Raw genomic sequence first — 18,282 nt, forward strand, 5'->3', positions numbered from 1 at the left:
AGATGAATATTTTTTTTCACATGTTACTTTTATATCACGAGGTCATATAGTTAAATTTAAATGAGAATTATATTTGATATAAGGGGCAAATTACAAGCATTTGTTTGATTCAGACTCTGCAACTGATGCTGGGGAAAACGAAAACAACAGGTACATGTACACCTCAGGAGCATGAATCAATCATGTTCTGTAGCTATAGTGTTTTTACTTCACTTAATTTTCATGTAAACTGGATGCTATATTTCTATTCTACCAGTTTAATTTTCTGTTATTTTTATACCTGGCACCTTTTTTTAAATATCGGATTCAGATACTGCAAAATCCAAAATATATACAAATCCTTGAAAATATGGGCACAACATACACACCTCAGATTTTTCTGATAAAGTTGTTTTTTGTCATTGTATAATATGAGGCAGGCATAACCTGTGAATGGGGACGAAGTCTGTATGTATTATTTTTTTTAATAGACAATATTTTATTGGCACAAACGCATTTACAATAAATGGTAATGACCGAATGGATAAACAATTTGATATACATGGTAGTAAAATACAAACAATTATATATATATATGTAAATAAACGATTAAAGGTATAATGAAAATCTATTACAATAGATTACTTCTTGCATTAAAACAATTTGTTACGAAAGAGGAAGATAATTTTAGTGCCTTATAAGATGTATTATTAAGTATAAGATTTATTATATTTTTATCACACAATGTGGTTACACTTTTTCCTGTAATATTAAACATTTTTAATACAAAAGACTCTCTAATACTGGAGTAACCGCTACAGTGTAGCAACATGTGCTGTTCATTTTCAATTTCGCCACTTTTACAGATTTCACAAATTCTTTGATCTCTGGGCATTTTTAAATATCTTCCTCTTTCAATGGCAAGGTTATGAGCACTAACTCTTAATTTACATAATGATGATCGATCTGATCTATTTTTTAAAGCATCAACATAACCTGCCCGTTCATTAATTTTGTAGACACTCTGGAAAAAAATTAATTAATTAAAACATATTGATAAAAGAAACGGAAATACCGTAACGTTCCTGATTTTGGTTCTGTTGTTAGGGATTTAACTGTGACGATCTTTAAGTTATGACGTCATATTCAATGTAAACAAAAGAAACGCTTTCGTCAAGTAACGTTTTTTTCATATTTCAAACAATTATTAAAAATGAATTTGTATTGGGTTCCAATCTTATATTTTATTAGACTGATCAATATATATTTTATTCAAAGTCTCATGCAAACAAGACTGGAAAAGGAAGTAGATTTCTGCACAGTGAAAACCGGAACAGGAAGTAGATCTGAAAAAAAAGTTAACGATTTTGAGTTCATTGAGAAATTTTCCCGATTTTTTTTTTTTTTTCTTATTGATTTTTCTACCATAATTGGGGACTTTGTCCCCATATCATTAAGAATTAATAATAATCATTGTAATAAATTGTTTGTAATTATACTGCTCTCTTATTTAGGACGTCCTTGATTGACAATAAAAATATTGTAATGTATTGTATAATATGAGGCAGGCATTAGTTGTGAAAGGGGACGAAGTCTGTATGAATTTTTTTTTTTAATTCAACCTTATTTAAAGTAATGACGTCATATGCAATGTAAAAAAAACCAGGTGCTCCGCAGGGCGCAGCTTTATACGACCGCAGAGGTCGAACCCTGAACAGTTGGGGCAAGTATGGACAAAACATTCAAGCGTGATACAGCTCTGAATTTGGATTGTGATCAAATTTTTGACATTACATGTTTTTTTTTACACAAAACAAATGTCAAGATTTTACAAATCAATTAAAGATTTCTTCTTATTTAAATCTAAAATTAAATAGTTGACACAGCATAGGTTTCTGACACAGAATGAATGTGGTCTAATGAACTTAAAAGGTTTTTTTTGCCTTTGAGCAATTCACTATGCTGTTGAATATTAATCCTCTCAAAAAAATGTTTGAAGAAATTTTCTTTTTATTTATGAAATCTGAAATGAGAAAAATTTAACCCCCCCCCCCCCTTTTTTCACATCCCCGTTTCCTTTTTTCCAAAACTGATATCAATTCAAATTTCTAATGGAGTTTGCAACAATAACTACTCTTTTAAATACATCATAAAATATTAAAATGTAAAATAAAGTGCTTGTTATCACTGAATGGTAAAGATTGGTTGGTAGTAAAAGTGAATATACATTGTTTATTGTATAAAACAATAAAAAAAACTTCATCAGCAACATTTTATATTGGCAAATTTCCAATGAAGTTATTTACATAAAGTTATTGGCAAATAAAAATAGAAAATGACATCATAGTCATGTCTGGCAAATTTCCAACATACATTATCTAAAACATTTTAGATAAGATAAGGAAAAAAAGCTTCATCAGCAACATTTTATATTGGCAAATTTCCAATGAAGTTATTTACATAAAGTTATTGGCAAATAAAAATAGAAAATGACATCATAGTCATGTCTGGCAAATTTCCAACATATATTATCAACTACTATTCTATACAAAGAAAGATAACTCCAATTGAAAATTAATTGCTATTGCACAATATTGTGCAATTAGATATTTCTTGCTATTGTGCAATACTGTGCAATTGAAAATTTCTTGCTATTGCACAATACTTGATATGGAATCCTGATTTGGACCAATTTGAAAACTGGGCTCATAATCAAAAATCAAAGTACATATTTAGATAAAGCATATCAAATAAGCCCAAGAATTTAATTTTTGTTAAAATCAAACTTAGTTTAATTTGGACCCTTTGGACCTTAATGTAGACCAATTTGAAAACTGGACCAAAAATTAAGAATCTACATACACAGTTAGATTTGGCATATCAAAGAACCCATTTATTCAATTTTTGAAGAAATCAAACAAAGTTTAATTTTGGACCCCCATTTGGACCAACTTGAAAACTAGGCCAACAATTAAAAATCTAAGTACATTTTTAAATTCAGCATATCAAAGAACCCCAAGGATTCAATTTTTGTTAAAATCAAACTAAGTTTAATTTTGGACCCTTTGGACCTTAATGTAGACCAATTTGAAAACGGGACCAAAAATTAAGAATCTACATACATAGTTAGATTCGGCATATCAAAGAACCCCAATTATTCAATTTTTGATGAAATCACACAAAGTTCAATTTTGGACCCTTTGGGCCCCTTATTCCTAAACTGTTAGGACCAAAACTCCCAAAATCAAACCCAACCTTCCTTTTATGGTCATAAACCTTGTGTTTAAATTTCATAGATTTCTATTAACTTATACTAAAGTTATGGTGCAAAAACCAAAAATAATGCTTAATAGGGCCCCTTTTTGGCCCCTAATTCATAAACTGTTGTGACCTCAACTCCAAAAATCAATCCCAACCTTCCTTTTGTGGTCATAAACCTTGTGCTAAAATTTCATTGATTTCTATTTACTTATACTAAAGTTATTGTGCGAAAACCAAGAATAATGCTTATTTGGGCCCTTTTTTGGCCCTTAATTCCTAAACTGTTGGAACCAAAACCCCCAAAATCAATCCCAACCTTCCTTTTGTGGTCATAAACCTTGTGTCAAAATTTCATAGATTTCTATTCACTTAAACTAAAGTTATAGTGCGAAAACCAAGAAAATGCTTATTTGGGCCCTTTTTGGCCCCTAATTCCTAAAATGTTGGGACCAAAACTCCCAAAATCAATACCAACCTTCCTTTTGTGGTCATAAACCTTGTGTTAAAATTTCATAGATTTCCATTCACTTTTACTAAAGTTAGAGTGCGAAAACTAAAAGTATTCGGACGCCGGACGACGACGACGACGACGACGCCGACGACGCCGACGCCAACGTGATAGCAATATACGACGAAAAATTTTTCAAATTTTGCGGTCGTATAAAAAAAAACTATGATCAGGTATTAAACTACTAATGTTTTTCATATATCAAGGAGTTATTAAAAATGAAATTGGTATTGCGTTCCTTCCTATATTATACTAGACTGATAAATATATATTTTACTCAAAAGTTTCATGCAAACGGGACCCAAAAAAGGAAGTACATTTTTGCACAGATGCAGGAATTATAAAAAGTGACAATAAAAAGAGTTAACAATTTTGAGTTCATTAGCATGATTAGTTCAATGAAAATTTTGAGAAAGTTTCCCGATTGTTTTATAATTTTTATGCCCCACTTATGCCCCACCTACAATAGTAGAGGGGCATTATGTTTTCTGGTCTGTGCGTCCGTTCGTTCGTCCGTCCGTCTGTCCCGCTTCAGGTTAAAGTTTTTGGTCGAGGTAGTTTTTGATGAAGTTGAAGTCCAATCGACTTCAAACTTGGTACACATGTTCCCTATGATATGATCTTTCTAATTTTAATGCCAAATTAGAGATTTTACCACAATTTCACGGTCCACTGAACATAGAAAATGATAGTGCAAGTGGGGCATTCATGTACTGAGGACACATTCTTGTTTTTTATTGATTTTTCTACTGTTATAGGGGACTTATTCCTCTTATGATTATTGTTGTCACTCTGATCAGGATTAATTAGTAATGGCCTGTAATTGTCTGTCTGTAGGAATGCCCTTTAACGTTAGGAGTAAAACAGTTATTTTTGGCTACTGTTAGTGTCTAACATATCTAATAGGTTAAATTTTACCATGATTCATTAAAATATCCTTATTTATTGTGGTTTGTCAGACATGTCAGAGGTCTCAAATAATTATCGACGATTCGTCACTGTTATTTTGGGAAAAAATTAATGTGATTCGTATAAATCAGTTGATTTATAAAATGTCTTAAAGAATGAATGTGTACATTTTATTGCCATGCCCAAAAAATTACACTTTTCATCATGATTTGGCAAGATTTTTTAACGTTATTTGCCATGAAGGTACCGTACATGTACACATGTCATGCATGTACTCCAACTACAGCTATGCTATTCTATACATGTAAGATTTGTCAAATCTTAAGATTTCCAACTACAGTTTTAGACCTCATACCAATGATAACTTGAGTTTTTTCATTGACTTATTTATCGAAGTTTGCAGTGTATATTTTGATGATAATGCTACTAACTTATCCCCCCTTTTTTTTTATTAAGATTACAGTATTACTATTAATGTATTCTCTCTGTATTGTTACCAAGTAAATTTACTATTTGTCAACAGTAAGATCTACTATTTGTATGTGATATTTTCCTTTATCGTGTTTATACTCATAATTGTCATCTGTCTAAGTAAGTGTGTTCTCAGTTTCAACATCCAATAATCATGATAATGGATTCAAGTGTATTTTTAATTATGTGTTATGTCATATATGCCAAAAGCCCATATTTGTAGAACTAGTATGTATAAGTCTGCTTCTTTTTTCTTTTTTTTATTAAATTTCATTTGCAAATATTTTTTCCAAAAAAGAAAAGGGATAATCCCAAGTTCACAAAATATGATAAACATTATTCATATCAACTTCTTGTTGATAAAATATATATAGTAAAATCCAGTTTGATGTCCTAATTAGTTAAAATATAAAATGTATTCTTTACACACACCAAAACTGAAAATCAAGAGTAACCCTTCTTATCATTATCATAACAAATAATTTGTATGCTCATCAGCATATTATTGAAGTATCTCAAGATAATATTTTACTTTGTATTATCAATCTTAAAATATTAGGTTTACATTTTACAGAGTACTAACTTCAGAAATTAGGGCAAGTTATTTGGAAGAACTGTTTTCCTAATGTTTGTTAAGTTTAAAGGTTGGCAATATAGGCACTGGCTACAGTTACATGGAAATGTAACAATAATAAAAATATTATTGTTACATTGGAGACTAAATTCCGGAATGCATGGTTGGGTGAGGACCTGACTAATTACGAATGTAACAATAACTATTGAGGCTACGGTTACATAGCGTTATTGTTACATGAAAAACAGCAATGTCACTACGATGAAACTTGTAATAGGTATACTAAATAATAAAAGTTGAAGACATTTATTTTATATTTACAAGACATACAATTATTACATACAATTTCTTTATTTTTTTTTATTTACAATGACAGTTTCTACATATCCCGTAAGTGAATTTTGGAGTAAGTTTAAGTACATGTACGACACATTTTTGACGAAACCACTCCAAGCAGCCATCACCATGATCACACACCAGTGGTGCCGCTTTGTGAACGTAGTATAATTCCATTCTGCGATATTCGTTTTAGAAGATAAGGCAACATTTAATGTTTGCCATGGTTCTGGTGAGAAATACTTTTTTACTCTAGCAATGTTGATATTCTTATCCAATATTTTGGTTGGAAGCATGTGATGTAGTTTCATGTCGTCTTTCAATATGATCGCATTCCTGTCCATTACGGATTTTAGGTTTACCTCAGATTTTAGTATCCAACTTAGCAGTTAGTAAACTGTAATTTGCTTTGGATGTATCAAACTTTTTTAGAGCTGCGTTCGTATCTATAGCTGTATGCAATTTGTGTCTTGATATTGTTTCAGTTTCGTTTCAAACGCATCCCAAGTTTTAATTTTTTCATCCAAAACAAAATTGGTAATAGGAATCTCTTCATCCATTGTGGCAAAGTAACCCTAACCCTAACCATGATGACAGTAATAAGAGTAGGTGTGCAGTTAAACTATTTAAACACCATTTGTTGAATGATGATATGTATTATTTATCATTATTACAATACTATTTAGTACATGTGAAAGAATTAAACAACACAACTATAGAAGATTTGAATTTAATAAATCTAGCATGCATACATTGCTGTTTTTCATGTAACAATAACACAATGTAACCGTAGCCTCAATAATTATTGTTACATTCGTAATTAATTGGTTCCTTACCCAACTTTGCATTCCGGCAATTAGTCTCCAATGTAACAATAATATTTTTATTATTGTTACATTTCCATGTAACCGTAGCCAGTGCCTTAAAGGTTTCCTTGGCATTCTTGCTTTGTTTACAAGTAGAAATGTTTGCTCAAGCATTGTAAATAAAGATTGACAACTGCAATCAATAGGCCGCGAGGTGGGGCTTCAGCTTGTTTACGGTACATGTAACTTGTTAAGTATAATAATATTGGATGATAATTAGTCAAATAGTTATGTACATGTAAGGTCATTATGACTTCGACTGTATGAAAACATATTCACATTTTAATTTTACAAATAAAGCATGCCATCCAGTAATTGCCCTCTTTTACAATTAACAGTAGCTACACAAATGTGTATATATACTAGGTACTTATTTAACATGGTAACAGTTTGAAGTCTGTGTGTGGCAGTAGAAATTAAATTTTTATTTTACATGTTACATGTACCAGTTAAATTTATAACATGTTTTCTTTTCCTTTCTTTTCAGAGAAATGAAACCATATTCTGACGTGAGGGAAACTGTAAAGATTATCTCAAATGAAAGACTTCATGAATCTCATTACACTTTATGTTAGCTATATATATATATATATAGAGTTTGACATAACAGTAAGCAGATATAATTGGACTGAAAAAATTACGTAAAATTAAATCAAACCAGTTCTAAGCATCTGATGAAAATGTTGCATGCCGAATTTTTCAGTAATCTGGAAACGAACCAGCTGTTTTTGGTTTTCTTTATGTTTTTTTTAAGTGCAATATATCTTTGGAGAAAAACACATAATGGTTTTCCACCTGGTCCATTTCCATGGCCGATCATTGGAAATCCTATCTTGTTCCAAGGAAAACACCACATTCGGTTAACAAATTTGAAAAATAAGTATGGTGATATATTTAGCCTTAAAGCTGGGAAAAATAGAATTGTATTTGTTTGCTCATTGGATGGTGTTATTAATGGTCTAAACCAATCAGATGACACATTTGATGACAGGCCAAACCTACCATCTTTCCATTGGTTGTTCCATGGTTGCAGACAAAAAGGTAAATAGTAAATTATATTTGTGGAATATTTTTTTTCAATTTAATTAGATTAATAATGCTTTTTTGTTCAACTTTAACACAGAAAAATTGCAAACTCACAAATTGTTGAAAAAGATTAAAATTTATATGTTTAAATTCACAGTACAGGCAATTAGGTGTCACGATATCTCAGTAGCATGGGTTCAAATCCCGGCGAGGGAAGAACAAAAAATTTGCGAAAGCAAATTTACAGATCTAACATTGTTGGGTTGATGTTTAGACGAGTTGTATATACATAATGTACACAGATATGTATCACCATCATTGCTGGTGATCCGATGGATAAATCTGTTGTAGAGTTGTCACTGACTCAGACGTACTTTAATAATAAATATAATCATTTTCTGTGACTGTATCTTGCATTAATTTGTAGGATCCTTAGGATAATTGAGTTGATTTGTAACAATAACATCTCCATGCCTTATATTATCGTGTACTGTAGTACGACGCTAGATTAAAACTGACGAGGAAAGGTAACACACGTCCACTGCAAGCTTTATTATTGTGAAGCCCAGGTGATACTGTGGTATAGCGGGACGCCCGTACGAAATTATAAGGCGTATTACGCCTGGAAATAAGGCGTAAACCAGGCGTAAGTGGTAGTTACGTGTCTAGATCCAAGCGTAAGGGAGCAGGAAACGTAAATTTGTAGTCCTTACAGCCGTAGAAAAAAGCAGATAACCTGGCGTAAATTGAAATAAGCAAGGCGTAAGTTTTCTTACGGGCGTAAATTGAAATAAGCAAGGCGTAAATTTTCTTACGGGCGTAAAACTGTTGGTATGGCGTAAATAGAAATACCCATAATGCTTTGTTTAAAGGATCATGGGATTTTTTTTCAAAATTTGGCTCTTTGGTTTTAGTTTGTAAGTGTTGGACACATGGCAGCTTCATATATTCAGGGATAATTTGCTTGTTTTGTGCTTTTTGGAAGAATCTGAAATTGGAAATTACTGAATCAAATAAATTAATGAAAGTTGTGAAATAAAAGGAAAGTAGTAATACATGGTAAATAATAATAATGTGAGTATAACTAAGTTATTAAGTATTATGTTCTATCAGAATTTTTGAAATCCCAAAACCTTTATCCTTAGATAATAACATTAAAATGTTTTACTTTAAGTTAAATTGCAGTATTATCATTTATAAATTAGTTCAAAAGACAATAATTTTCAAAAACAACTTAGTTAAAATGCTACTTTTATTTCAAGAAAAAATAATTGTAACAGTTATAATTCTTATTTAAACTTAAACTTATTTGAGCCATTGTCTGCATAAAATGTATTTATTTCTATATATATTAGCTTCTTCAATGGTTAATATTTCAAGTTTTTTGTCAAACAATAAGAAATAAAAGCAACAGTACAGAAGTTTGTATCAAATACACAAAAGTACACAGCTTAGGGTTAAATACACTGAACTAAAATAAGTGTAGTATTATGTAAGGATATTACGCCTGGTTTATTTATTGACCAGGCGTACTCATTTGCATATTACGCCTATTTTTTTGTGAACCAGGCGTACTCATTTAAATATTACGCCTAATTTTACGCCTGGTTTACGCCTTACTTACGCCTAATTTACGCCTGGTTTACGCCTGGTTGACGCCTGGATATGTATTTTGTAAACACTGCAATGCCGCCAGGATAAAGTATGATTTTTACGCCTGGTTTCCGTGTCATATACGGGCGTCACAGTTCGTACAGGCGGCTACAGTACAGGCGATTAGGTGTGTCCAAAATAAAGGAGTGTGGTTTGCATGTTTACGTGTTTATTTATTAATATGAAAATATTTTGCACGATATCTCAGTAGCATGGGTTCGAATCCCGGCGAGGGAAGAAAAAAAAATTTGCGAAAGCAAATTTACAGATCTAACATTGTTGGGTTGATGTTTAGACGAGTTGTATATACATCAATTTAAATACAATAAACAATGAATGTTTACGTTTCCCATTTGCCCATACATTTTGTATAATATTACGTCCACAATGTTCTATTATTTAAGCTCATCAGCATTTATATTATTGTTATATTTTAGGTTTGGGAACTGCTGACTTTGATGAAAAAACATCAATAAAGAAAAAGTTCATCATAGACTGTCTAGGAAGTTATTGTTCCGTAGACACAAACATTGAAGAAAAGATAACTACTGAGGCTGTCAATCTCTTATGTTATTTCCTCAAACAAGAAGAAGAATTTGACCCAAAAGAATCATTCCAATTTGCTCATTTGCATATTATGATGACTTTGGTCTTCCATCAAACACAAGACCAGGCGATACAGGATGTATATAAATCACTTAAAACACGATCAGATGCTAAGAAAGTCTTTAGTCCTAATAATTTCTTTCCGTTTTTACATTCTTTTTATAAAGACGATTTTCAAAATACTGTTGAAAGAACTGAACTTCAGATGGCATTTCAAAGAGACATGCTCAATCACCATAAAGATACATACAGTCCACATAGACTCAGAGACATTGTAGATCACTTACTCTTGTTTATAGAAAGTGACGAGGATCACGGCCTTATTGATTGTGATGATATCGAGTACCTCCTTATGGAGATATTTGAGTCAGGGTTTTCAGCAGTACCAGCAATCCTACAGTGGCTAATTGGTTACATGGTGGCATTCCCAGATTGCCAAAAATTAGTTCAGAGAGAACTAGATGAAGTTGTTGGTAGAGAGAGATTTCCGTCCTTAGTCAATCAGCCATATTTACCTTACACAATGGCCGTTATTTTAGAGGTCCAGAGAATTGTTACTGTATTCCCTTTCCTTCAGCCCCACAGAACAACAAAGCACTGTGTATTTCAAGGTAATTCTGTTACAGTGGATTCATTAATATTCATTGGATACCAAGTTTTGTTGAATTCATTAGTACAGGGGAATCACAAACTACAAATTTTATAAATAAATATATATATATATATATATATATATGCAGACTTTGCCAAAACCACAAAATGAAATACCGGGGTATCTACAAATATGCAAGTTTTCCTAAATCTACGAAAATGTGTATTACGAAAATAATTGAATCCACAGAAAGGCCACTTTCAAATATACATTTGTAGTTCTGTTTCCAGCCTGAAGATGTGGTATGATTGCCAATGAGACAACTCTCCACAAGAGACCCAATGACAAAGAAATTAACAACTATAGGTGACTCACCATACGGCCTTCAACAATAAGCAAAGGCCATACCGCATTGTCAGAGCTAAAAGAGTCTGACCCCAAAATAACAAATGTAAAACAATTCAAACAATAAAACTAACGGCCAAATTTATGTAAAAATTTTTAATGAAAAACAAATATGTAAATAATACATCAACAAATGACAACCATTGAATTACAGGCTCGTAACTTGGGACAGGCACATACATACAGAATGTGGCGGGGTTTAACATGTTAGTTAAAATCCCTACATTTTTGGTTATGCATATAGTTAGCTTCACTAACATTTTTCTCTTATTTATTATTAATTGGTCTGAATATTGAAATAACTTCATATTCCATTGTTATTTTCTGGTTTAGCTGATATGTCAAAGAAAGTAAACAACACAAACATAAACAGTGATGTATGTTGTTCAGATCACGAGAAAAGACCATTTAAGTTCATAAGCACATTGTTAAGTAAAGTATAAAAATCAACAAGTAAAATTTTGTCTTGTGGACTACATTTTTTTTTAATTATAAATCTCTTGTTTAATCAATTATATTTATGATATTCAGGTTTTGATATACCAGAAGATACAATAATGATGTTTAACATTTGGAGCATTCATCATGATAAAAGATACTGGAAAAATCCAATGAGATTTGACCCACACAGGTTAGTTTGAATATCAAATTGAGAATTGCATGAAGTTTTACTTTGTCCCTTTTTGGTTATCCAATACTTATTATACCCCAGGCAAGGAAGTTGCGGAGGGTATAATGTTTTTGACCCGTCCATCCGTCCGTCCGTCCGTCCGTCCGTCAGTCCTGTTTCTTGTCATCGCAACTCCTCTCAAACCACACAACAGAATTTCATGAAACCTTTTCAGATAATAAGGACATACTATGTAGTTGTGCATATCGACGGGAAATTGTGATTCAATTTTTTTTCTAGGAGTTACGCCCCTTTGAACTTATTTACTTTAATGTACTACTGCAACAGTTTGTCATCACAACTCCTCTCAAACCACACAACAGAATTTCACGAAACTTTTTCAGATAATAAGGACATACTATGATACTATGTAGTTGTGCATATCGACGGGAGATTGCGATTCAATTTTTTTTCTAGGAGTTACGCCCCTTTGAACTTATTTACTTTAATGTACTACTGCAACAGTTTGTCATCGCAACTCCTCTAAAACTACATAACAGAATTTCATAAAACCTTTTCAGATATTAAGGACATACTATGTAGATGTGCATATCGACAGGAAATCATGATTCAATTATTTTCTAAGAGTTACACCTCTTTGAACTTATTTGCTTTAAGGTACTACTTCAACAGTTTGTCATCTCAACTCCTCTGAAACCACACAACAGAATTTCATGAAACTTTGTAGATAATAAGGACATACTACGTAGATGTGCATTTCAACAGGAAATTACGATTCAATTTTTTTTCTAGGAGTTATGCCCTTTTGAACTTATTTGCTTCAATGTACTTCTGCAACAGTTTGTCATCTCAACTCCTCTGAAAACACACAACAGAATTTCATGAAATTTTGTAGATAATAAGGACATACAATGTAGATGTGTATATTGACAGGAAATTATTATTCAGTATTTTTTCTTATACTTATTTAATTTCTCCAATGACAATGTGGGGACGTGGGGTACATGTATGTGAGCGTGCTCACTAAGGTTCTTTAATTGTGTCAAAGGAGAGGCAAACGATACCAAAGAAAATTAAAACTCATAAGTTGAAAACAATCTTGACATCAACGTACATGGCAAAAAAAGAAAAGCAACAGTATACAAAACAAAACATAGAAAACTATGACAGAAACCCCACAAACAACCCGGGCAAATATCTGACAGTAATTCACCTGTTTCTTACAATAAATAGGTAGATATAAATAAGAAGATGTGGTATGAGTACCAATGTGTTAACTCTCCATCCAAGTCGCAAGTTATAAAAAGTTGACAATTAAAGGTCAAAGTACAGCTTTCACACCGAACATCAAGCTATAAATGGCCCCATTTCTATCTTGATTGTCTGCAATTCATTTTATTGCTAATTAGCTTCCGCAAATACATTAAAATGGCTTGAAAGAATTCAGCCAAACTGGCACAGACTCTTCTAATGAGAATAAAGTGGTACGCATGCTATTTCTTAGGATTTTTGCAATCACTTTATGTCCCTTCTTCATAAACTTTTCTCCCGCCCTAAACTTGGACAGTGATGTAATAATACAACAAAGAACAAACTATAAAAATCAGTTAAAAAGGTCTCAACACATCAGATAGATGAAAAATGTATATGTCTACAACCATAACATGAAGGACACTCCTAAGGATAATCCTGTTTATCTGTTATTCCTCCTATAAGGGTAAACAAACATTTATAAACTCTATATTTTCAGGTTCCTTGATGACAAACAGAATCTTGTTATACCAGATCAGTATATGCCATTTGGTGCTGGTAAGAGAAGTTGTCCAGGAGAGACTCTTGTGGATGTGGAGATATTCCTCTTCTTTACTTACATTATGCATCAAGTTACAGTAACAGCTGCAGAGAATGGACAGGTCTTTAAACTGGAGTCAGAATTTGATGAAATAGTTCATCCAAAGCCATTTAAAGTATTTGTGCAATCACGGGTTGTTGACTGAAGAAGCTATAAACACTGTTGTTTCACTATTTATGTTGGTTTCGTTAATATTGATTAGCAATTTTGTAGGTTAAGACAATCTATGCTTAAAAGTACTTAAAAATACAGTAACTTTGAGTTATGGAGGCCTTAACTAATTTCAAAAATATTTTTTATAAAACAACAACTCTGCCTTTTACTGTATCTTTATAACCATTGGATTAAATTCTGTGCATAAATTCATTGCCCAGAGACCAAATTACATGTCATTGACAGTAAACAAAAAATAATCTAATTACTTATGATAAAGTAATAGATTGCCATAGATTGTTAATCAATATCAACTACAATTGTCAGTAATCATGTGCGTCCCTGATGGTGGCATTAAGTCCAGTCTTGTTTTTACTAGGATGAGTGTTGTCAATCTCAAGTTTTCAATGTTGTGTTTTATGGACTAATATATTGCTTCCAATCTCTTTTTCTTAGATATTGTGATGACATCGGTGTTTTTTTTTCTTATGATTTTCATTTATTGTGTGGGTAACACGATTTGTGTATTGAGGAAAACTTTCAAAATTGCTGATACATTGTTTTTGATTTTGTGGTTTTGCATTTCTTCAGCATATACATTCCTATAGAAAATTGTATTTACATAGATCCCCTGTACAATCCAAATCCACAAAAATTGGAATTTGGCTAGGCATAGTGACTCCTCAGTATTCTAAATAAGCCCCATCTTTTATAACATGACAATTATTCTGTTAGTCAATAAAAAAAATCCAAAACTTAAAACAGAAAAACACTATACCCTTTGTAAAATGCTTTATTGTTTATATTGTTTGTGATATATTTTTTTTTTTTATTCATTTTACATGTAAGATGTTTTATTATAGTATACACTGTATTACTGTTATTATTTATTGTTTGAATTTTTATACATGTTTTTGTTAAATTTCTTGTTTTTTTGTATTTTACATTTTTACTAGTCAAATTTTATATTTCGCAATAATTTGATAACACAATCTATATGATTATTTACATGAGATCATCATTAAGAATCTTGTCTCATAAACTTGAAAAATTCTACTTGAACCTTAGAAAAAATACAAATATTTATACATTTCCCTACACAAAGCATAAGCAGATCCAGGGGCGCCCTTTGGGGCCCTGGGCCCCCCTTTTGTGGGGAAAAAATGTTGATTATATAGGGAATCACTGGAGCATGACTGGAGCGGGCCCCCCTTAGGTCAGTCAATGATTTCATACATATCATGTATATATTTATAGTTTTATTTTAATAATATGACATAAGTTTTTTAATACAAAATTATTCCATATGTGAATGAGTTTATATGGGTTGTGAAATGCAAGCTTATGCCAGAGCATCCTATGTGAATTTTGTTCTAGTCAATATATATATATATTTTTTTTTTTTTTATAAAATCTTGTTGTCTTTGTAATAAAAGATATTTAAAGTTCAGTTGTGTTGATCTATGTCAAATTGATGATTTATTACTATAGTATTCTTATAAGTATCCCCAGTTCTCATGTTATGTTTTTATGTCACATCCTCCTTCATAAATATTTATCGTGGAATGAACATTAGATAGAGCAAACATGGTATGACCTACTTTCATCAATTATTTTTGCAGTTGTTTTGTTAGAAAAGTAAATTCTTGAGAAAATTGCATTGAAAACTCATCCAAGTGTAAAGTTCTTGCCAGATATTTATGAACTTTATATCAAAGGTTTATATCAGCAATATTTTGGACAAGGAAAAAAATCCATGTCAATCAACTATTTTTATGCCCAATTTATGGGCATAATGATTTCTGGTCTGTGGGTCCATTGGTTCGTCCATCTGTCCGTCTGTCCCCCACTTCAGGTTAAAGTTTTTGGTCAAGGTAGTTTTTGATGAAGTTGAAATCAAGTCAATTTGAAACTTAGTACAAATGCTCCCTATGATATGCTCTTTCTAATTTTAATGCCAAATTAGAATTTTTACCCCAATTTCACGGTCCACTGAACATAGAAAATGATAGTGTGGATGGGGCATCCGTGTACTATGGGCATATTCTTGTAAAAAGAGTTATGCCATTGAACTTATATCTTTGTGTATACCACCAATGTTTTGGTGGATTGTAAATCAGCACTAATCTATTACATGCATAATTTATATTGAACTTAGCATTGTAAATACTCTCACAACTGCATTTCTTATAGAATTTCTGTTAAGTTTATATGAAAGGCTTTATCAATAAGTTCTTGGAAGAGTGCAGACCAAATATTTTACCAAAAAAGTTAATCATCTTGGAAAAAGAAATATATGAATTATAACATTGTAAGGGATCCCAACTTACATTTCTTGTAAGATATTTTAAGTTTAAAGTTTAAAGAATTTCTTTGTCTAAATTATTGCACTGAGACAGATAAAAGAAGAACCAAAGATACCAGAGGGACAGTCAAACTCATAGATTGAAAATAAACGGACAACGCCATGGCTAAAAACAAGAATGTGTCCTCAGTACACCAATGCCCCACTCGCACTATCATTTTCTATGTTCAGTGGACCGTGAAATTGGGGTAAAATCTCTAATTTGGCATTAAAATTAGAAAGATCATATCATAGGGAACATGTGTACCAAGTTTGAAGTCGATTAGTCTTCAACTTCATCAAAAACTACCTCGACCAAAAACTTTAACCTGAAGCGGGACAGACGGACGAACGGACGGACGAACGAACGAACAGACGGACGGACGCACAGACCAGAAAACATAATGCCCCTCTACTATCGTAGGTGGGGCATAAAAAGACAAACAGACAAATAATAGTTACAGAAGACAAAACAAGACATGAAATATGTGCAACACAGGTACATTAGAACTCTGCTCTTTTGTTGAAATAACTTTTGTTTGTCTGGTCAGAGAAAAGAGGCTTTGAAGTTATATATACAGGTAAAGATATGTTCCTGTAGTGTGTTGTTTCTGACTTAACACAAGTCATTAAACTCTACCACAGAGCAAGGGCTATAAAGCCAGTCAAGGTCCTTAAAATTGTCCATCGATCATCCAGAGTTTTACTCAAGAATACTGAGAAACAACAGATAAAAATAAAGAGATGCCCGAAATCAAACTTTCAACCCTAGTAATATGGGAGTAACCATTTAGGGAATGACCTTTTAACTCTGAAAATGTCCGTCTGTCATTTGAGCTTATGCCATCACTTGGCGTCCGTCGTCGTCCGTCGTCTGTCGTAAACTATTTCAAGAATCTTCTCCTCTGAAAGTACTAGGCCAAATACTTCCAAACTTTAACTGAATGTTCCTTAGGGTATCTAGTTTATAAATTGTATCCGAAGTTTTGATCTATCAACAAACATGGTCGCCATTGCTAAAAATAGAACATAAAGGGGGTCAAATGCATTTTTTGGCTTATAACTCAAAAACCGAAGCATTTAGAGCAAGTCTGACAGGGTGTAAAATTGATTATCAGGTCAAGAACTATCTGCCCTGAAATTTTCAGATGAATTGGACAACCCGTTGTTGGGTTGCTGCCTCTGAATTGGAAATTTTAAGGAAATTTTGTTGTTTTTGGTTATTATCATGAATATTATTATAGGTAGAGATAAACTGTAAACAGCAAAAATGTTCAGCAAAGTAAGACCTAAAAGTAAGTCAAACATGACTGAAATGGTCAGTTGACCCCTTTAGGAGTTATTGCCCTTTATAGTCAATTTTTAACCGTTTTTTTTATAAATCTTAGTTATCTTTTACAAAAATCTTTTCTGAAACTACTTGGCCAAATTGAACTAAACTTGGCCACAACCATCATTGGGGTATCTAGTTTGAAAATTGTGTCCGGTGAGCTGGCCAACCAACCAAAATGGCCGCCATGGCTTAAAATAGAACATAGGGGTAAAATGCAGTTTTTGGCTTATAACTCAAAAACCAAAGCATTAAGAGCAAATCTGACATGGTGTTAAATTGTTTACCAGGTCAAGATCTATCTGCCCTGAAATTTTCAGATGAATTGGACAACCCATTGTTGGGTTGCTGCCCCTGAATTGGTAATTTTAAGGAAATTTTGCTGTTTTGGTTATTATCTTGAATATTATTATAGATAGAGATAAACTGTAAACAGCAATAATGTTCAGCAAAGTTAGATTTACAAATAAGTCAACATGACCGAAATGGTCACCTTTAGGAGTTATTGCCCTTTATAGTAAATTTTTAACCATTTTTCGTAAGTCTTAGTAATCTTTTACAAAAATCTTCTCCTCTGAAACTACTGGGCCAAATTAATCCAAACTTGGCCACAATCATCTTTTGGGTATCTAGTTTAAAAAATGTGTCCGGTGACCCGGCCATCCAAACAAGATTGCTGCCACGGCTAAAAGTAGAACATAGGGGTAAAATGTCAAAAACCAAAGCATTAAGATCAAATCTGACTGTGGTTGAATTGTTTATCAGGTCAAAATCTATCTGCCCTGA

At 32.3% G+C, this 18,282-nt stretch overlaps 1 protein-coding gene across 1 annotated transcript; it reads left to right on the forward strand.

Annotated features, from left to right (window-relative positions):
• Positions 1-44: 44 nt before the first annotated feature.
• LOC139526963 (cytochrome P450 2U1-like) lies at positions 45-15,272 on the forward strand. Its single transcript, XM_071322149.1, has 5 exons — positions 45-150; positions 7,392-7,945; positions 10,021-10,800; positions 11,718-11,817; positions 13,568-15,272. The coding sequence occupies exons 2-5, from the start codon at positions 7,579-7,581 to the stop codon at positions 13,812-13,814; spliced, it is 1,494 nt and encodes a 497-aa protein (XP_071178250.1). The 5' UTR covers positions 45-150; positions 7,392-7,578; the 3' UTR covers positions 13,815-15,272.
• Positions 15,273-18,282: the final 3,010 nt, after the last annotated feature.

This window comes from Mytilus edulis, chromosome 6, assembly GCF_963676685.1.
Source record: "Mytilus edulis chromosome 6, xbMytEdul2.2, whole genome shotgun sequence".
NCBI classification, from domain to species: Eukaryota; Metazoa; Mollusca; class Bivalvia; order Mytilida; family Mytilidae; genus Mytilus; species Mytilus edulis.